This window comes from Dermochelys coriacea, chromosome 1 (assembly GCF_009764565.3).
Source record: "Dermochelys coriacea isolate rDerCor1 chromosome 1, rDerCor1.pri.v4, whole genome shotgun sequence".
In the NCBI taxonomy this organism is placed as follows: domain Eukaryota; kingdom Metazoa; phylum Chordata; order Testudines; family Dermochelyidae; genus Dermochelys; species Dermochelys coriacea.
The window spans coordinates 202,297,450-202,319,641 of NC_050068.2; the positions used below are offsets into that span (position 1 = coordinate 202,297,450).

The 22,192-nt window shown below is 43.4% G+C and overlaps 1 protein-coding gene across 6 annotated transcripts in view; it reads right to left on the reverse strand.

The window, feature by feature from the left end:
- Positions 1-22,192, reverse strand: part of LOC119843404 (limbic system associated membrane protein) — a 1,338,056-nt gene that overhangs the window by 45,740 nt on the left and 1,270,124 nt on the right. For all 6 annotated transcript variants that reach the window (XM_043512189.1, XM_043512203.1, XM_038372675.2 and 3 more), the window contains one exon: positions 10,368-10,502. In XM_043512189.1, the coding sequence (XP_043368124.1) occupies positions 10,368-10,502 (135 nt within the window). The remainder of the gene's footprint in view (positions 1-10,367; positions 10,503-22,192) is intronic.

Below are 22,192 nucleotides of genomic sequence, written 5' to 3' on the forward strand. Positions count from 1 at the left end.
ATTTTCCAACTTCAAAATGATTTCCCACTGACTGGTAACAATCTGGCATTGCAAAGTTCCATAGAGGGATTGCCATCCACTTCTCTACTATCGGTGCAGCTGTCATTCTGGTGCCCATGTGCTGGAGGGCAGTTGCATCCAAAAGTTCTGCAGCCACCGCATGTCATCCCAAACCTGCATTATGATGCAATCCCACCAGTCAGTGTTTGTTAATTGAACCTGGTGTGGCACTCCATCATATGTAGCTGTCCCATGAATGCCATCAACCACCTTGAATTAATTTTCGCTATGTCCCACAGCAATCTGTCCTCCACGAAACTGTCATGTCCTCTGCTGCTGTGATTCTTCCTAAGGCTCTGCAAATACTGGAGGATTTTCATCCTATGTTAGCAACATTCATGACAACAGGGCAGAGATATGCGGGCTCCATGCTTCTGTCAGAAAACATGGACAGTAAGGAGGGCTGTGCAGGTTTGTGGAATTTTAAAAAAGGAGTGAAAATTATTGGAGATGGATGGCAGTAGGGGATCTAGAAAGTTGCGTGATGGGCTCTAGACCCCTTGCTCCCAGTGACCCCTGGGTGACTTGTTTCTGCCCCAGCATGCAGTGCCAAATTTTCTCAAAAGACAGTATGCTGGATGATGCAAGTTGCACACTGGGATACCTACCTGTTGTGCACCACACTGTGCATCAGCACAAGCACTCCTGGTGACTATGCACAGTGTCGACATAAGGAGCCAAATATGCACCTGCATGAGCGTTATACAAACTTTGGAAGCTGTATGCCAAGGTAAATTGCATCAGCTGAAGTTTGTAGTGTTGCCAGGACAAAGATAGAAGGGGAGATGGTGATGAAGCAAAGTGACACTGATCTGTAGTCATGGATGCATACTGTGTGTTCCATAACACCTTTGACCTGCGTGATAAGGACGCAGGGGATTCTGAGCCTGGATATTTCCTATTTTCTTAGCACACTTTGTGCTGATGTTTGGGAAGTGAAGTCCAGAGAGGAATGAGATGGTTCCTGGGCATATGCTGAATGTCCTTTTATTGTTTTTAGAGCTGGTTAGAGCCCAGAATTCCCATTCTGTGGGAATTCTGAAATATTGTTTTTTTATTTCAAATTAGAACATAATACAAATAATCATAATCATAATCAATGATGATATTAAGGGATGTCATGTATTACATTATGATTTGACTTGACATAACAGTTGAAATACTTCAACTATTATATTAAACATAAAAGTCAAAACAATATAGTTGAAATGTTTTGACTTTATCAAACAAAGCATTTTGACTTTATTGAAACAAAATATTTTGACTGAACCATATTGAAATGAATCACTTTGATAATTTTTATCAAAAGGTTTTTGTCAAAAGGTTGAATAAGGTTGAATAAATGAGCATTTTCCTACCTTAAAAAATTCCTCGGAAAATTTTCTACCAGCTCTCATTGTTTTCATTTGTGTTAAATAGATTCATTCAGTGTTATACATTTATTCATGAAGTGTAAGCAACTATTTGAACTGACATGCTTGTTCGGATTCTATGCCTACAACATACACATATAATATATTTCTAATTATTGTTTAACAAAGAATATATATATATATACACACACACACACACACACACATACATAATACATATATATACATATATATAAGCATTATCAGGGGTGCATGTCCGCATAACAAAGAAAGAACTTAAAAGCATAAGAATGGCCATACTGGGTCAAACAAGTGATCCATCTAGCCCAGTATACTGTCTTCTGATAGTGCCCAGTGCCAGATGCTTCAGAAGGAATGAACAGAACAGGGCAATTATCGAATGATCCATCCAGTCCCAGCATCTATCAGTCAGAGGCTTAGGGACACCCAGAGCATGGGGTTGTATCCGTGACCAGCCTGGCTAATTGCCATTGATGGACCTGTCCTCCATGAACTTATCTACTTCTTTTTAGAACCCAGTTATACTTTTGGCCTTCATAACATCCCCTGGCAACCAACTCCACAGATTAACTGTGAGTTGCGTGAAGAAAGTATTCCTTATGTTTGTTTGAAACCTGCTGCCTGTTAATTTTATTAGGTGTCCGCTAGTTCTTGTGTTATGTGAAGGGATAAATACTTCCCTATTCACTTTCTCCCCACCAGTCATGATTTTATAGACCTCTATCATATCCCCCCTTAGTCATCTCTTTTCTAAACTGAATAGTCTCAGTCTTTTTAATTGCTCCTCATATGGAAAATGTTCTATACCCCAACCGTTTTTGTTGCCTTTCTCTCTACTTTTTCCAAGTCTAATATATCTCTGGGGTTGCGAGAACTGCATGCAGTATTCAAGGTATGGACGTACCATGGATTTATATAATGACATTATGATATTTTCTTATTATCTATCCCTTTCCTAATGGTTCCTAACATTGTTAGCTTTTTTTTGACTGCCACATAGCATAAGAATGGCGATACTCGGTCAGACCAAAGGTCCATCTAGCCCTGTATCCTGTCTTCCAACAGTGGTCAATGCCAGGTGCCCCAGAGGGAATGAACAGTACAGGTAATCCTCAAGTGGTCCATCCCCTGTCACCCACTCCCAGCTTCTGGCAAACTTCGGCTAGGGACACCATCCCTGCCCATCCTGGCTAATAACCATTGATGGACCTATCCTCCATGAATTGATCTAGTTCTTTTTTGAACTCTTATAGTCTTGGCCTTTGCAACATCCTCTCGCAAAAAGTTCCACAGGTTGACTGTGTGTTGTGTGAAGAAATACTTTCTTTTGTTTGTTTTATATCTACTGTCTATTAATTTAATTTGGTGACCCCTACTTTGAGTGTTATGAGAAGGAGTAAATAACACTTCCTTGTGTACTTTCTCCACACCAGTCATGATTTTATAGACCTCCATCCCATCCCCCTTCAGTCGTCTCTTATCCAAGTTGAAAAGTCCCAGTCTTATTAATCACTGCACATTGAACAGATGTTTTCAGAGAACTATCCACAATGACTCCAAGATCTCTTTCTTGAGTGGTCACAGCTAATTTAGGCCCCATAATTTTGTATGTATAGTTGGGAGTATGTTTTCCATGGTACATTACTTTGCACTTATCAACACTGAATTTCATCTGCCATTTTGCTGCCCAGTCACCCAGTTCTGTGCGAACCCTTCGTAACTCTTTGCAGTCAGCTTTGAATTTATCCATCTTGAGTAATTTTGTGTCATCTGCAAACTTTGCCACTTCAGTGTTTACCCCTTTTCCAAATCATTTATGAATATGTTGCACAGCACTAGTCCCAATACAGATCTTTGAGGGACTTTGCTATTTACCTCTCTACATTATGAAAAGGGACCATTTATTCCCACCCTTTGTTTCCTGTCTTTTACCAGGTTTCAGAGTAGCAGCCGTGTTAGTCTGTATTCGCAAAAAGAAAAGGAGTACTTGTGGCACCTTAGAGACTAACAAATTTATTAGAGCATAAGCTTTCGTGAGCTACAGCTCACTTCATCGGATGCATTTGGTGGAAAAAACAGAGTAGAGATTTATATACACACACACAGAGAACATGAAACAATGGGTTTATCATACACACTGTAAGGAGAGTGATCACTTAAGATAAGCCATCACCAACAGCAGGGGGGGGAAGGAGGAAAACCTTTCATGGTGACAAGCAGGTAGGCTAATTCCAGCAGTTAACAAGAATATCAGAGGAACAGTGGGGGGGGGGGGGCGGGAGAAATACCATGGGGAAATAGTTTTACTTTGTGTAATGACTCATCCATTCCCAGTCTCTATTCAAGCCTAAGTTAATTGTATCCAGTTTGCAAATTAATTCCAATTCAGCAGTCTCTCGTTGGAGTCTGTTTTTTGAAGCTTTTTTGTTGAAGTATAGCCACTCTTAGGTCTGTGATCGAGTGACCAGAGAGATTGAAGTGTTCTCCAACTGGTTTTTGAATGTTATAATTCTTGACGTCTGATTTGTGTCCATTCATTCTTTTACGTAGAGACTGTCCAGTTTGGCCAATGTACATGGCAGAGGGGCATTGCTGGCACATGATGGCATATATCACATTGGTAGATGCGCAGGTGAACGAGCCTCTGATAGTGTGGCTGATGTGATTAGGCCCTATGATGGTATCCCCTGAATAGATATGTGGACAGAGTTGGCAACGGGCTTTGTTGCAAGGATAGGTTCCTGGGTTAGTGGTTCTGTTGTGTGGTGTGTGGTTGCTGGTGAGTATTTGCTTCAGATTGGGGGGCTGTCTGTAAGCAAGGACTGGTCTGTCTCCCAAGATCTGAGAGAGCGATGGCTCGTCCTTCAGGATAGGTTGTAGAGCCTTGATGATGCTTGGAGGGGTTTTAGGTTGGGGGCTGAAGGTGATGGCTAGTGGCGTTCTGTTGTTTTCTTTGTTGGGCCTGTCCTGTAGTAGGTGACTTCTGTTCACCTGCGCATCTACCCAATGTGATATATGCCATCATGTGCCATCAATGCCCCTCTGCCATGTACATTTGGCCAAACTGGACAGTCTCTACGTAAAAGAATGAATGGACACAAATCAGACGTCAAGATTTATAACATCAAAAACCATTTGGAGAACACTTCAATCTCTCTGGTCACTCGATCACAGACCTAAGAGTGGCTATACTTCACAAAAAAGCTTCAAAAAACAGACTCCAACGAGAGACTGCTGAATTGGAATTAATTTGCAAACTGGATACAAGTAACTTAGGCTTGAATAGAGACTTGGGAATGGATGAGTCAGTACACAAAGTAAACTATTTCCCCATGGTATTTCTCCCTACCCACCCCACCCCCCACTGTTCCTCTGATATTCTTGTTAACTGCTGAATTAGCCTACCTGCTTGTCACCATGAAAAGGTTTCCTCCTTCCCCCCCCTGCTGTTGGTGATGGCTTATCTTAAGTGATCACTCTCCTTACAGTGTGTATGATAAACCCATTGTTTCATGTTCTCTGTGTGTGTGTATATAAACTCTACGCTGTTTTTTTCCACCAAATGCATCCGATGAAGTGAGCTGTAGCTCACGAAAGCTTATGCTCTAATAAATTTGTTAGTCTCTAAGGTGCCACAAGTACTCCTTTTCTTTTTGCTAATACAGACTAACACGGCTGCTACTCTGAAACCTGTGATTATGCAAGGCACTGAATTTAGCCGTATAGAGTGGAAAATCTGTCAACTCATGAAAAAACTCGCACAGATACAGACGACATCATCTTCCTCTCCAAATGCAAACAGATGGACATCATACCGAAAGGACTGAAGGTAAAAAATCCAGTACAATCTACATACCACACAGCCTATGCTGACAGCTTGTGCCACACACTCTCAAGGAAACTGCGGAACCACCTGATCAACATCCTCTACAGCAAACAGGGAAAGATTAAGAATGAGCTCTCAAAACTGGATACTCTCATAAAGAACCAACCTTCCACACAAACTTCCTCGTGGCTGGACTTTACAAAAACTAGACAAGCCATTTACAAAACACACTTTGATTCTCTACAAAAGAAAAAGGACACTAAGCTATCTAAACTACTATATGCCACAAGGGGCCACAACAATGGTTCCCGTAACCCACCCAGCAATATTGTTAATCTATCCAACTATACTCTTAGCCCAGCGGAAGAATCTGTCCTATCTCGGGGCCTCTCCTTTTGCCCCTCCACCCCCACGAACATGATACAGTTCTGTGGTGACCTAGAATCCTATTTTCGACGTCTCAGACTCAAGGAATATTTCCAACACACCTCTGACCAACATATTAACCCACAGAGACCTTCCTGCCAACACTACAAAAAGAAGGATTCTAGGTGGACTCCTCCTGAAGGTCGAAACAGCAGCCTGGATTTCTACATAGACTGCTTCCGCCGACGTGCACGAGCTGAAATTGTGGAAAAGCAGCATCGCTTACCCCATAACCTCAGCCATGCAGAACACAGTGCCATCCACAGCCTCAGAAACAACTCTGACATCATAATCAAAAAGGCTGACAAAGGAGTGCTGTCGTCATCATGAATAGGTCAGAGTATGAACAAGAGGCTACTAGGCAGCTCTCCAACACCACTTTCTACAAGCCATTACCCTCTGATCCCACTGAGAGTTACCAAAAGAAACTACAGCATTTGCTCAAGAAACTCCCTGAAAAAGCACAAGAACAAATCCCCACAGACACACCCCTGGAGCCAGGACTGGGGTATTCTATCTGCTACCCAAGATCCATAAACCTGGAAATCCTGGACGCCCCATCATCTCAGGCATTGGCACCCTGACAGCAGGATTGTCTGGCTATGTAGACTCCCTCCTCAGGCCCTTCGTTACCAGCACTCCCAGCTATCTTCGAGACACCACCGATTTCCTGAGGAAACTACAGTCCATTGGTGATCTTCCTAAAACACCATCCTTGCCACTATGGATGTAGAAGCCCTCTACACCAACATTCCACACAAAGAGGGACTACAAGCCGTCAGGAACAGTATCCCCGATACTGTCACGGCTAACCTGGTGGCAGAACTTTGTGACTTTGTCCTGACCCATAACTATTTCACATTTGGTGACAATGTATACCTTCAAATCAGTGGCACTGCGATGGGTACCCGCATGGCCCCACAGTATGCCAACATTTTTATGGCTGACTTAGAACAACGCTTCCTCAGCTCTCGTTCCCTAATGCCCCTACTCTACTTGCGCTACATTGATGACATCTTCATCATCTGGACCCATGGAAAAGAAGCTCTTGAGGAATTCCACCATGATTTCAACAATTTCCATCCCACCATCACCTCAGCCTGGACCAGTCCACACAGAGATCCACTTCCTGGACACTACGGTGCTAATAAGCGATGGTCACATAAACACCACCCTATATCGGAAACCTACTGACCGCTATTCCTACCTACATGCCTCTAGCTTTCATCCAGATCATACCACTCGATCCATTGTCTACAGCCAAGCGCTACGATATAACCGCATTGCTCCAACCCCTCAGACAGAGACAAACACCTACAAGATCTCTATCATGCATTCCTACAACTACAGTACCCACCTGCTGAAGTAAGAAACAGATTGACAGAGCCAGAAGAGTACCCAGAAGTCACCTACTACAGGACAGGCCCAACAAAGAAAACAACAGAACGCCACTAGCCATCACCTTCAGCCCCCAACTAAAACCCCTCCAACGCATCATCAAGGATCTACAACCTATCCTGAAGGACGAGCCATCGCTCTCTCAGATCTTGGGAGACAGACCAGTCCTTGCTTACAGACAGCCCCCCAATCTGAAGCAAATACTCACCAGCAACCACACACCACCCACAGAACCACCTAACCCAGGAACCTATCCTTGCAACAAAGCCCGTTGCCAACTCTGTCCACATATCTATTCAGGGGATACCATCATAGGGCCTAATCACATCAGCCACACTATCAGAGGCTCGTTCACTCTGCGCATCTACCAATGTGATATATGCCATCATGTGCCAGCAATGCCCCTCTGCCATGTACATTGGCCAAACTGGACAGTCTCTACATAAAAGAATGAATGGACACAAATCAGACGTCAAGAATTATAACATTCAAAAACCAGTTGGAGAACACTTCAATCTCTCTGGTCACTCGATCACAGACCTAAGAGTGGCTATACTTCAACAAAAAGCTTCAAAAACAGACTCCAACGAGAGACTGCTGAATTGGAATTAATTTGCAAACTGGATACAATTAACTTAGGCTTGAATAGAGACTGGGAATGGATGAGTCATTACACAAAGTAAAAACTATTTCCCCCATGGTATTTCTCCCTCCCACCCCACCCCCCCACTGTTCCTCTGATATTCTTGTTAACTGCTGGAATTAGCCTACCTGCTTGTCACCATGAAAGGTTTTCCTCCTTCCCCCCCCTGCTGTTGGTGATGGCTTATCTTAAGTGATCACTCTCCTTACAGTGTGTATGATAAACCCATTGTTTCATGTTCTCTGTGTGTGTGTATATAAATCTCTACTCTGTTTTTTCCACCAAATGCATCCGATGAAGTGAGCTGTAGCTCACGAAAGCTTATGCTCTAATAAATTTGTTAGTCTCTAAGGTGCCACAAGTACTCCTTTTCTTTTTGTCTTTTACCATTTTCTCATCCATAAAATGAGCTTTTCTCTTATCCCATGACCGCCTATTTTGCTTACAAGACTTTGATGATGGACCTTGCCAGAGGCTTTCTGAAAGTCTGAGTACACTGTATCAACTGGATCACCCTTGTCCACATGTTCATTGATTCCCTGAAGGAATTCTAAGAGATAAGTGCGGCATGATTTCCCTTTACAAAAGTTGTGTTGACTCTTCATCAAAAAATTGTGTTCATCTATGTGTCTGATAATTCTTTTCTTTAGTATAGTTCCAATCAATTTGCTTGTTACTAAAGTTAGACTTACCAGTCTGTGATTGCCAAGATCGCCTCTGAAGTCTTTTTAAAAAATGGGTGTTACATTAGCTACCCTCCAGTCCTCTGGTACAGAGGCTGATTTTAGTGATAGGTTACATACCACAGTTAGCAGTTCTGCAATTTCATATTTGAGTTCCTTCAGAACTCTTGGGTGAATACTATCTGGTCCTGATGTCTGACTGCTATTTAATTTATCAATTTGTTCCAAAAACTCTGCTACTGATACTTCAATTTGGGACAGTTCCTCAGATATGTCACCTAAAAAGAATGGCTCAGGTGTGGGAATCTCCCTCACATCCTCTGCACTGAAAACTGATCCAAAGAATTCATTTAGCTTCTCTGCAACAGCCTTGTCTTCCCTTGACTGATCCTTTAGCACCTTGATTGTCCAGTGACCCCACTGATTGTTTGGCAGGCTTCCTTCTTCTGGAGTACTTTTTTTTTGCTGTTAGTTTTTGTGTCTTTTATTAGTTACTTTTCAAATTTATTTTTGGCCTAACTAATTACACTTTTTACACGTGACTTGCCAGATGCGCCTCTCTATTATTCTCAGTAGGATCTGACTTCCAATTTTCAAAGGATGCCTTTTTGCCTCTAATCACCTCTTTTACTCTATTGTTTAACCATGGTGGCATTTTTTTTTGGTCCTCTTACTATTTCTTTTTATCTGGGGCATACATTTAATTTAAGTAACCACATGCCTAACCATGCACTGGGGCTGAATCATGTGTTAGACTAGCTTGCTAAAAAGAGCAACATATGGCTAGGAATATGAACTATTTATTAACTGTGTGGTATGTGGGCAGGAAGTCTGCCAATGTATATGGCAGAGGGGAATTGCTGGCGCATGATGGCATATGTCACATTAGTAGATGTGCAGGTATCTACGTATCTGTTGTTAGGTGATGGGACACCATCAAAGGACCTAATCACATTAGCCACACTATCAGAGACTCGTTCACCTGCACATCTACCAATATGATATATGCTATCATGTGCCAGCAATGCCCCTCTGCCATGTACATTGACCAAACCGGACAGTCTCTACGTAAAAGAATAAATGGACACAAGTCAGACGGCAAGAATTATTCAAAAACCAGTCGGAGAACACTTCAATCTCTTTGGTCACTTGATTACAGACCTAAAAGTTGCAATTCTTCAACAAAAAAAAACTTCAAAAACAGACTCCAATGAGAGACTGCTGAATTGGAATTAATTTGCAAACTGGATACAATTAACTTAGGTTTGAATAGAGACTGGGAGTGGATGGGTCATTATACAAAGTAAAACTATTTCCCCTTGATTATTTTTTCCCCCTACTGTTACTCATACCTTCTTGTCAACTGTTGGAAATGGGCCATCCTGATTATCACTACAAAAGGTTTTTTTTTCTCTTGCTGATAATAGCCCACCTTAACTGATTACTCTCATTACAGTTGGTAGGGCAACACCCATTTTTTCATGTTCTCTGTGTATATATATATATATATATCTCCATCTTCCTACTGTATTTTCCACTGCATGCATCCGATGAAGTGGGTTTTAGCCCACGAAAGCTTATGCTCAAATAAATTTGTTAGTCTCTATGGTGCCACAAGTACTCCTTGTTCTTTTTGTTTATGGTACTGTTCTCCTGAATGTCAATGGCTAAACATGGACTGTGCTGGCCCTTATAGTGGGAGGGAAAGGGGAACCTCACAGATACTTTTTTTACATCATTCACCAAGTCTAAGGCATAAGCCTGCCCTCAGGTGAGTCTCTCTGATTTCAGGGCATGCATGTCCAACAGTAGAAATTCCCGTCATGTTTCCTTTGAAAAGAAATAGGGCCCAGGTTATGGGGATGCCAGGATGTTCTCCTCTTCCTGCCATCACCATGGTATGGGAGCCCAACCCCATCTGATTCAAATATACTCACAGTTCACAGTGACCCGGACTTGCTTGACATCTGCCGAGGAAACTTCATTGGCGGCTTTGCACTCGTACTTGCCAGATTGCTCCCGTGTGATCCCTAGGATCTCCAGGTACTCTTCCTCACCTTCAAATTCTCTGCCTAGGAGAAGAAAAATGCACAGCAGGATGTTGTTAGGTGATGTCGACTTGAGCAGCCCTCTCTTTGGTTGTAACATGTGAATGATCATGGCACAAGTATCCATGAAACAATGACAGATGGGAGCTACTTTGAGGCTATCTCAGCACCCACAGCAGCTACAGACTTTTTTTTAAATGAAAACTTAGATTCTAGAGAACCAAAAAGATGTGGGATAGGAATGCCAAATGCCAAACACCACAAACTGGCCCAAACTGAGCCTTGTGGCCAGAATCAGACACATTCACGGAAGCAAAATCTCCAACTTGCGAGGGACAGAATTAGTTTAATGACTAAGTATTTGAAAACCAAGGGAAGGCAGACAGATTATAATTGGCTCTATGGTAGTTATGAGCATCATAAATTGGGACATATTTTACCTGTAGCCCCCTGCCCATGAAAAGTCGTGGAATTGTTTTCTGTCTCTGAAAACACAAACTTCCAAGCCAAATCACCATTGACAAGACTAAGTTTCCTGGAAACACCTTCACACTGAGAAGTACCAGCTTCTGGAAAGTAAAATTGAGCCACAGAGACCAATAATCACTGTAAACCCTAGCTCTCCATTCTTCAGTTTCTCCATCTGCAAACTGTGGGTAATAATATCCCCCTCCAAGGAAGGTTGTGAGGGCAACCTATGGAAAGCACATTGAGATCCTTGGATGGAGGTGCAATAGAAGTGTACAGTGTTAGGATTTAGCATATCTACACTATCACTCTGGAACCCAAGCTTGGACTCTCCCTAGAAGGATTGTGAGCAATGTTGGGCAAAACCATGATGGAAGAGTATTTTCCTGTCTTAACAGGGTACAAACACTGCTCTGGAGCATAGCTGCAGCAGTGTTTGCAAACGGGAAAGCACAGGCAAACAAACCCAAGCCAAAAACAAAAAAAAAAACATTTCTAACCTAACTTTTAAATCATATGGGTCAGATGTTCAGAATAGCTCAGTGCCCAGAAGATATTGTTGTTGTCAATGGGGGCTAATGAGGGCTGAGATCTCTATGTTTTGAAAATCTGGCCTTTTCATTGAAGTGGCTGAATGGCATTTGAGCTCTTTTCAAAGTCTGATCCCATCTGTGCGTGGGCAGCTCCTCTGAAACTCCATCCCTGACTTCCTGGATGTGCTTCAAACACTGTCTGTGTGGACTGGGCATTAGGCCCTGGCTCACAAAGTCCTGAGTGGCAGCAGTAGCTAGGTCCACTCTCAGGGGTTCCAGTTCCAATGATATTCCCTAGAATGGAAGAACCATCCCAGCACACAGGCATATGTTTCCTGTGGCGTATTAGCCAAAGCGAGTTAGCCAGGTCAGATTAGCCAAGGACAATGGACGATGAACACAGGGCACCAGCCAGATTCTCTTTGCTTTGTGTCAGGGATAGGGACTTTGGGGACTGATAAATCTCTGCTCAGGATTCTCTCTCTTGCAATACCACTCTTAGTTCTTGTTTTCCTGCACTCGTCAAAATCCCCCAATATGTAAAATCATCCACAGACAGGGCAACTCAGTATTCAAAGGGGAGCAGCCACTCCACACATGGGTGAATGAACTCTTCCGCAGTGGATAAGCTTTCCTCTTCTATTCAGACCCAAAACCCAGATCCAAATGCTCCCAGATTTCCGATGAATTTGAATCTAACCACTGTGTCCCAAACCATTATCTGCTTTTGTGTAAGTCTGCATTTTATTTTCAGGACCTACTAGCATGGATGCAGAAAGGGCTAGTGCTCTGCTGCATGACCTGCTTTTGTGGAGGTGTGTCATAAATATAAAGGGAAGGGTAACCAGCTTTCTGTATACAGTGCTATAAAATCCCTCCTGGCCAGAGGCAAAACCCTTTCACCTGTAAAGGGTTAAGAAGCTCAGTTAACCTCACTGGCACCTGACCAGAATGACCAATGAGAGGACAAGATACTTTCAAATCTGGAAGGAGGGACAAAGGGTTGATCTGTCTGTGTGATGCTTTTGCCGGGAACAGATCAGGAATGCAGCCTTACAACTCCTGTTAAGTTAGAAAGTAATCTAGCTAGAAATGCGTTAGATTTCCTTTTGTTTAATGGCTGGTAAAATAGGCTGTGCTGGATGGAATGTATATTCCTATTTTTTGTGTCGTTTCATAACTTAAAGTTTTGCCTAGAGGGATTCTCTATGTTTTGAATTTGATTACCCTGTAAGGTGTTTACCATCCTGATTTTACAGAGGTGATTCTTTTACCTTTTCTTTAATTAAAATTCTTCTTTTAAGAACCTGATTGATATACATTGTTCTTAAGATCCAAAGGTTTGGGTCTGTGTTCACTTGTACAATTTGGTGAGGATTCTTATAAAGCCTTCCCCAGGAAAGGGGGTGTAGGGCTTGGGGGGATATTTTGGGGGAAGATGTCTCCAAGTGATCTCTTTCCCTGTTCTTTGTTTAAAACGCTTGGTTGTGGCAGCATACGGTTCAAGGACAGGGCAAAGTTTGTACCTTGGGGAAGTTTTTAACCTAAGCTGGTAAGAATAAGCTTAGGGGGTCTTTCATGCAGGTCCCCAAACCCTAGAGTTCAATGTGGAGAAGGAACCTTGACAGGGTAGTGTACACTGTTAGACAAAGAGGGAATATGGTCCACCCTACCACACTGCAGGAGTCACCGGGACACTGCTCACCATTCCCAATAGTGGACAGGTAAAGAAGTTAGGAACAAGATTCCAGTGGCAAGGCCCTTTGGGTGGGATTTCCACAAGTGCTCACCATTGACCTAAGTCTGCTCTCATTTACATGAATGGGAACTTTACCGTTGACTTCAATAGGAGCAGCGTTAGGCCAATGCTAAGGTACTCCTGAAAATCCCATCTAACGTCAGAATGCATTCTATTTATCATAGCACTGGCAGCTCCTGATTACTAGATGCTGAGCAGGGGATGTTAATCTGCCACCCACAGCAAATCTTAATAAACCAAAGATTAAAAAATAATTTGCTAGGGCACTGTTGCTCTGATCTTATTTTGTTAGCATAATGGGTTAGATGCACTTTTCATACAAGGTACTGAGCAGGTGCTTGTCAAAATGCTGCCACCAAACTGAAGGGAAGGTTGCGGAAAGATTTCCTAGCCTCTGACAGAGTTCCCACCTCTCTGGGTGCTGCTAAACCTGCCTGCCAGAAACAACGTCCTTGGGGCTCTGAAAAATATTCTGGAAGAGAAAATATTTTGCCAGGTTTCCCAGAGGAAGCTCAGGAGCAAGCACTGGCAGGATGTTTAAGTTTGTTACAGTCCATGTTAAGACTACAGGAAGGGGGTAAGTGTGAACACTATCCAGTGGTGTGGTTTACTAATGTGCGTGCTGTGTTAGGAGAATGGTGGAAATGACACCTGCTCACAGGAATCTAGTCCACTCTCATCAGGACAAGAGGGTTCCCTGCAGTGTATTCTCCAAGGAGTGAAATCACGGCCCCATTAAGTCAATGGCAAAACTCACCCATCTCACACCAGATTTTTGACTGGTTCAGGTTTAATGATCCCAGTGACAGGGTTTCCACCACTTCCCTTGGGGTGGCTATTCCAAAGGCAAACAAGATTTAGTCCTGCCATCCCATAAGCCCTAGTTACATTGCCTTGTCTGATTCTAAGCAACTCTTCTCCCTTTGGGGATTATTATCCTCCTCAGAAATTCACAGGTAGCTGGTTTCTTCTCACAGCCCCCTTGGACACTGCCTACCCAAGCTGTACATATGTTGTCGCACTTTTAATCTGTCGTCATAAATCTGGAACAGGAGCTCCTACTGTTGGCCAGCCCCAGGATAAGGCTTCCTATTCTGGAGACCGGAGAGAGAGAGAGTAGGGGGCCGTCAGGCTTAACAATCAAACCAATGGTGAAAGAACAAGAGAGGGCTAGGTGCCTGAAGTAGCTGGGATTTGGTGGAGGCCCTGCTGTACAGGTATGTGCTGCAGATAGCTTTGATGTGTGACCATGGAAGCCTTTGAAAGTGCTCTCATCTCAGCCAGGTTTGCTCTCCCCTTGCTTGCTAGCCACACCTGCTAGAGCAGCTGAAAAAACCCCCATCTTACACAACAATAGTCTGCTTACAAACACCACCAACACACTTGTGAGGGCACACATGCACACACACCAAAACTGTGTACAATCCTGCACTCAGAAGCACACTCCCACTTTTCATGCCAACATACACATCTTCTGACTCTCATATCTCCCCTCTTAAGCCTATTTAAATACACAGAAGCACAAATATATATATATATATAAACATATATATACACACACATCCCCCACATTCATATATGCACTCTTCCACCCCCACTGCTACCCCCCATACACTTACGTATATACACATGCACATATCCTACTTATGCACACACAAAAGCTTCTCTTCCTTTCCACACACTTCATCAGTCATTTCACAAATTCCTGCCCCCCCCCCCCCATACATACGTGCGTACACACACATTCTATAAATATACAGCATATTCAGACAACATTGGAAATGGGGTCATGTTTAGCTGTGTACTATAACAGGTACGCCTTGGTTTACCATGTACTGGACCCTCAAGTTTCTAAGACTAAGCAGTCATTTTGTATTCTGTTCAATGCAGAATGTACAAGAAAAGGAACACACACTGTGCTCTCTCTCAGCCAGACTTGACTTTGGTTCTTTTGTAGTATTGTGTTCTTAAACTAAAATAAAGTTCATTCTTGCTGAAAGTATCTGTTTGCATTTTGTGTACAGAGAAACATAACAGGAACCCTGCTGCTTTGTTTATTTTCTTCAAACCCCTTTTGTAGTTGTGAGGCATGGAGAGCAGAAGGGGCTCTGGGACGAAGTTGGGCATCTTCTACCTAAAACAAGATGCAGAGAGGATAAAAAGATTTCACGTCAAAAGATGCCATTTGAAAATTTTTGTGGTGACTTCCAATGCTGAATTGAGGTTTCTCTCTGCACTTTTCATTTATTGTCTAAGGTCTCACTCACCTAACTCCCTTCCCCCTTCTGCACTTTACATTCCCTATGAACATACTTTTGAAAAACAAAAATAGTTAAGAGAGCCTTTGACATTGTTTTCTTGTTTTACCTCCAGCTGGGATTTTTCTTTTATTTGAAACTTTGAAGCTTTTGTTTATCAGCCTTCACCTCCTCATCCACTGCAGATTCTTCTGAGGTTGACATTTTTATCTATCCCCTAGCTGAAGAGACTTGTTTTCGGTAAAAAGATCAGTGGAGAGTGGCAGATGGTGTAGGAGTAAAGGCACAGTCTGTGCTGCAATGCTACTGAGAGAAGGGAAGATAGAAAGTTACCATGGCATGGGAGGTAGGAAAAGTGAGGAAACTGGAAGAATGGGAGAGAAAAAGAGAGAGTGAGGAGAGCAAAGGATGGAGATGAGAAGAGGAAAGGGGAAGATGAAGAGAAGCTGGGAGAAAGAAATGTAGACAAAGAGCGAGATTTGGAAAGTGAGATGTTCAAAGATAATGAGAAAAATGTAGACAGATTGCTGAGAAAGAGAGAGATGTACAGCGACAGTGAGTAAGATGGACGGAAGCGGAGAGTGACAGAGAGATACAGTACAGTACAGAGATACAGAGAGCTCCTTTGTGCAAAGGGAGCAGTGAAGTATCAATTGCCGTAGGGATAGGAACAGAAGGGTCAAATGTACTGTAGAAATAATCACTCTGTTTACATACTTTGTTGTGCCTCATTGCTTACTGTGTAAGTTGGCCTCATGCCTCCAATGCCCCTAGGTCTGTAGTTACTACACAAAAACCAGAGGCTAGCATGGTGCCAATGAAGACTAAGGCCTGGCTCTGGCTTTGTGAATGAGGATGAGCCAAACCAGGAGGAAAGACCCTGGCATGGTTTCCCCTGGTGTTCACAGGGACCTAATTTATCATTCATCTCATTTCTTTTTGTGCACCCACAGGGTCAGCTGGCCTTGACTGAGACATTTTCTGGCTTGCCCTGGGTTAAGAATGCCTGGAGTTCTCTCTAGAGATGCTCTACACCTCTGCCCTGCCCACACACCTTGCATTAAGCAGAACGCTCTTGGCTGAAAGTGACAGTCCCAGACTGAATTATATAATGTCTTGTTCACTCGCCATTGGGATTAGCTGTGATGACACAATGCACTGGAGAAGCAGGACTCAATGAGTGCGACCAGTTAGTGTACCAGCTGGAGCTGAATTTCAATAGGACAAGGGTGGCAGACATATATGACTGGACTCAGACTGCTTGCTAATATAACAATAGCTTGTGAGATAGCCCCCTGATTTGTACCCAGGTAATAAACTCACCCAGCAGTGCTCCAAAGTCTTTGACGGATTGACACAACAGGCATTACCCCTTCTAGCTGCTGCCAAAAGTTGGTAGGACTGAGTAATTCCTTTGCTATGATGCCAATCAATATTCACTACATTCTGGGGCTTCCCTGGCATCTGTGTCCCAGGCTGAATGGAAATTCTGAACTCTCAGAGAAGCACAGTGTCCTTTGGTGTCAGACGGCATGGCAAGCTTCAGTCTGTCCCACACCAACTCATAACTCTGCAGTGTGGAGAACACCCACTGCCAGCTGAGTACCAGACATATAACTACAGAGAATTATAGCCTCTTTATTTCAGAACACATTGGCCTCTATCTCCTGAGGCAAAGGAGAAACTATGTTAGATGCAGCAGCAGGAGGACTCACAGCTTCTCTGAATAACCAGCCTCTCTTTTTTCAGATCTTCAAATATCCTCTACAGAGAACTATAGTCACACACACACTTGCGCAGGTCTGACATTTCAGCCAGCGGAGGGAAGAAATGCCATGTGCCCCAGTCAGTGTGTCACACAAGTGGCAGTGTCACACCATAAACACCCCAACATTAGGGCCTCCAAACATAACATGAAGCAATACAAGTTTCATCCTAGCATCACCACCAAACATCACAACTGTAAGGGACTGCAGAAGACTTTGTTATGGCCTAGCTAGGGAATTTCCGCTTTCTCGAGCCGAGAGGTTACTGTAGGACATAGATAGGTACTGAAGGACATAGCTGCTTTGCATGGCCCTTCGCCAGGTAGCGGAAAGCCCCCCTTTGGGAAGTACCTAATTCTATATTCATGAGCTGTTTTTGTGTAGTGCTTATTAATGCTGACTGTCTGCCCCTCCGTTGGACTCCGTCCCAGGCAAAGCTCCGGTGTGCTGGGTTCCCTGCCTCCGTGACTGCAACGCTTGGAGTCCCCGTTGCGGGTGGGTCACTAATCTTCAGTAAAGCCAATAACTCACAGCTGTGTGTAAGCCTCGTTTTTCTCAGAGTACTCCTGCCAGGCCTATGATGCTTTGAGCACCTTGGCCCAGAACAACAACCTTGCAATGCCACAAGGGAAATGTCATGGCATCACGACACAAGCCTCATGACATCAACACAAAACTTCATGCTATCAGCACACCCCCAAATTTGTGAGCTCTGGTTCCTGTTTGTGTGGAAGGGTACTTTAACCTGATGTGTGGGAGCCCTCATGAGTCACAAGGATTATCATGGCAGCACAAGGCCTTTGTGGTAAAGGGTGGGAGATAAGTTCCTTAGGACTCAGAGGCTCCCTTTGGAGCAGCAACAGAAAAGGAGGTTAAAACTTGCAGGTCTGACAAAGGATCCTAGAGCTTTTCCCACCTGCCTGAGGGATGTTTAGCTGTGTTGAATGGAGCACATTTCTCTCTTTGTGGTGTGATCAGCTCTGTAGGGAGAGGTGCCCTCTCCCTTTCGTTAGTGACACCCCCACCCAGGCAATATTTCTCAGTTATGTCCAATACGGGGTCAGACATCTTCCTCTGCATCTGGTACTGGTCAGTGCTGGAGATGGGATAGAGGTCTAGACAGACCATTTTCATGTGGTCCAGTGTGATTAATTCCACTGCTCTTAGAATCCTTTTATTTTCAAAGAACAAGGCAGCTTCCAAATTTGCCTTGCACTGCTTGTCAAGGGGGAACATGTCCTTTAAGCAGCAAATGGGATGTTTTGGGTTGAGGTCCTTTAAAATAATCCCACTTGTCAAGTTAATAACATAAGGGTTTCTTGCAGGCTGGGTGTGGCAGCTTGTTTCTTGAAGAATAGTAGAGGGAAGACAAGCACTGAAGAACAAGAGGTCCTGATTTTGAGTGGTACTGAGCACATGTTGCTCCCATTGACTTCAAGTGGAGTTCTCAGCACTTCTGAAAATCAGGGCCATGAGGACAGTGACAAGACTTTCCTGAAGGGCAGAGAAAGAGGAGTAGTCAGTGAGGAAATGTGTTAGAAAGGGAGGACAAGTGAGAGCACAGAAGAAAAAGTGTGTGGCATGGAGACATAGACAGGCACACAAATACAGAATGTATCAGGAAGAAGAGGTGAGGGAAGAAAAGAGTATTTCTGAAAGCGAAAGAGCAAAGGGATGTAGAAGGAAATAAAAAGTGAGAGAAGATAATAAGGGACTTGAGAGGGGCAAATCAAAACCAGAAAGGGGATGCAGACCAGACTAGAAGGCTGAGGAAGAGAGGAAAATAAAATAAAAAAAACAAAGAAGAAGAGGAGAGAGAGAGGCAGAAGAAAATGAAGAAGTTCAGGGAGAAGTAAAAGAGAAGGGAAACAACGAAAAATCACTCAATCAGGTGAGCCCAGAGACTGATAGCAAAAAAAAAGTTTCATCTGGAACAAGCAGGTGTCTCTACTGAGAGGACAAGCAACTTGTTCTGGCATGAGCTAGTTATCATGTGGATACAGGAACTCTAGACACCCAGTGGAACTGGCCTGAGAACCTGTTAAAAAATCAGTTTGGAAGAAACTGTTATCCTTGTTACGAAGTTCCTATGGGATTTGGGAGTTTTGTTATGTTTTTTTCCTTGTGTAGCAGTGGAAGTTTTGCTAGTGCTAATATGCCAGTGGCACAAAATTTGCCAGCACAGATCAGGCTCTATTCATGCTTGGTATGATTTCATTTTCCTTGAGGAGTGGGGAGGAGGGAACAGAACTAATGAGAGATATGGGAAAGGGGAAGAAGAGGAATGGGGTTAGTCTGCTTGTCCCCACTGCCTCAGTAAAGAACTCTAATGGGAAGGGGGCCCAGGCTCGCTGCTCTAAGGGTTAACAAAAACTCCGGAGACACATTTTATTAAGCAGTTAAATAACAATTAGGGCTTTAGAGTGGGATTTTCAAGAGCATCTACGTGACTTAGGATCACAAGTTCCAATGACTTTCAATAAGATTTATGTTCTTAAATCACTTAGGTGCTTTTGAAAATCCCTTCTTAATTCCTTTATTAAAGTGGATGGTTGGTATAGTCCTTTCATGTGACCTGGCAGGGCATGACAGTGGGAGCTGGGGAAGAAGTTAAGGCTAGCACATATAAATGAGAAGGGAAAAGATCCTGCTTCTCCCAACTTTGTTGAGAGGAAGGAGGGGCCAGGAGGCAACAGCTCAGATGGAAATCCATCACCGGATGAAAAGTTCCAAGAGACCAAGGACACTTGAGGAAATAACAGCACAATAATTCCCTTCCTTCTTCTCCCTTAGCCAACGTGGGGGAGGCACATCCAACCCTAAGTTGAGGCACGCCAGCAGGCTGGGTAGATATGATGCTTGCAAGCCAGGAGGCCAATGGGGCAAAGCTTAATAGGAAAACAGCAGTGATTTGTCTCCACTGCTATTTATGTTTCAAATGCATGACAGGCTGTCAGGGGAAGTGAGAGCTGCTAAATTTACTGCCTCTCAGATCCCTGCCACAGTCATTCACTTGATAAGTCACTTCATTTAAAAGGCCCTGTGTTGGGACGGGCTTTCCCTCACAAGACTGTTAAATACAAACAACAAACCGGCAACCATGGCTGACTTTACACTTCAAACTAGTCCCTGGGTGACTGTATTATCAGGGTGTGAGAGAGGTTACAGAAAAGGGAGGTTCCTATTGTCTTTGTTATTGGCCCTGATGCACTCCAGTTCTGTTCTGGACATCTTGATTGCAGCTGTGTGTTTGAGGGAACAAACAAGGGAGTGAGATAAACCAGAAAAGGCCTCAAGTGTGTGTGTGTGAGAATGCAAGAGAACAAACACATATGTAAGTAAGTGAGAGCAGATGTATGGGTGAGTACAGTTAGGAGGTGAGTGTGAAGGTTTGGGTGGATGTGTGAGAAAATGCACAGAAGAGTGCTCAAGTGTATGTGTTTGAGTGAGGGGCTGTGTGTATAAGTTTGTGGTGAGGAAGTGAGTGTAGATGCAGGTGTGTATGTGCGAGAGAGAACATATATGAATACAAGAATGGCTATACTGGGTCACACCAATGGTCCATCTAGCCCAGTATCTTGTCCTCCCTCAGGAGCTGGTGCCAGATGCTTCACAGGGAATGAACAGAACAGGACAATTTATCAAGTGATCCATTCCCTGTCATCCAGTCCCAGCTTCTAGCAGTCAGAGGTTTAGGGACATCTGAAGTATGGTGTTGTGTCCCTGACAATCTTGGCTAATAGCTACTGATGACCTGTCCTCCACAAACTTATCTAATTTTTGTAGCCCAGTTATACTTTTGGCTTTCCCAACATCCGCTGGCAACCAGCTCCCCAGGTTGACTGTGCATTGTGTGAAGAAATACTTCCTTATTGCTTTAAACCCACTGCCTATTAATTTCATTAATGGTTCATTGTGAAGGGGTATTTCCCCCGGGGAACTAACACTTCCTGATTCACTTTCTCCACACCAGTCATAGTTTTATACACTTTCACCATATCCCCCGCTTAGCTGCCTCTTTTCTAAGCTGAACAGTCCCCGTCTTTTTTCTGTCTTCTGCTGTGTAGCCCTATTTCTTTTGGACGCCTTTCTCTGCACCGTTTCCAATTCAATAGATTTTTTTGAGATGGGGCGACCACATCTGCATGCAGTATTCATGGTGTGGGTATAGCATGGATTCATATAATGGCATTATGATTTTTTCAGTTTTATTATCTATCCCTTTCCTAATGGTTCCAAACATTGTTCGCGTTTTTGACTGCTGCTCCTCAGTGAGTGGGAGGTTTTCAGAGAACTATCCATAATAACACCAAGATCTCTTTCTTGACTGGTAACAGCTCATTTAGATCCCATCATCTTGTATGTATAGTTGGGATTATGTTTTCCAGTGTGCATTACTTTGCATTTATCAGCATTGAATTTCATCTGCCAATTTCTTGCCTAGTCACCCAGATTAGTGAGATCCCTTTGTAACTCTTCACAGTAAGCTTTGTACTTAACTATCTTAAGTAATTTTGTATTATCTGCAAATTTTGCCATCTCACTGCCTTTCCCCCAATCGTTTATGAATATGTTCAACAGCACATCTCCCAAAACAGAACATTGGGGAACACCACAATTTACCTCTCCCCATTGTGAAAACTGATAATTTTTTCCTAACCTTTGTTGTGTGACAGTGAATGTTAAAGTATGTATGTGACAGTGAGCATGGGAAGAGGAGTGTGAGTGGCAATGTGTGTACAAATGAGTGTGGAGGGGGGAGGTGAGAGGGTGTGAAAGTATGAAAGCATAAGGGCATGTATCTATGAGAAACTGCATGCATGTGAGTTATAGTAGTCATGTGTGAAAGTCTGAGCATGTGTGAGCAATTATTGTAATGAATTAGAGGGAGGGTGCATGAATGAAGGAAAAAGGAAGTGAGTTTTCTTGC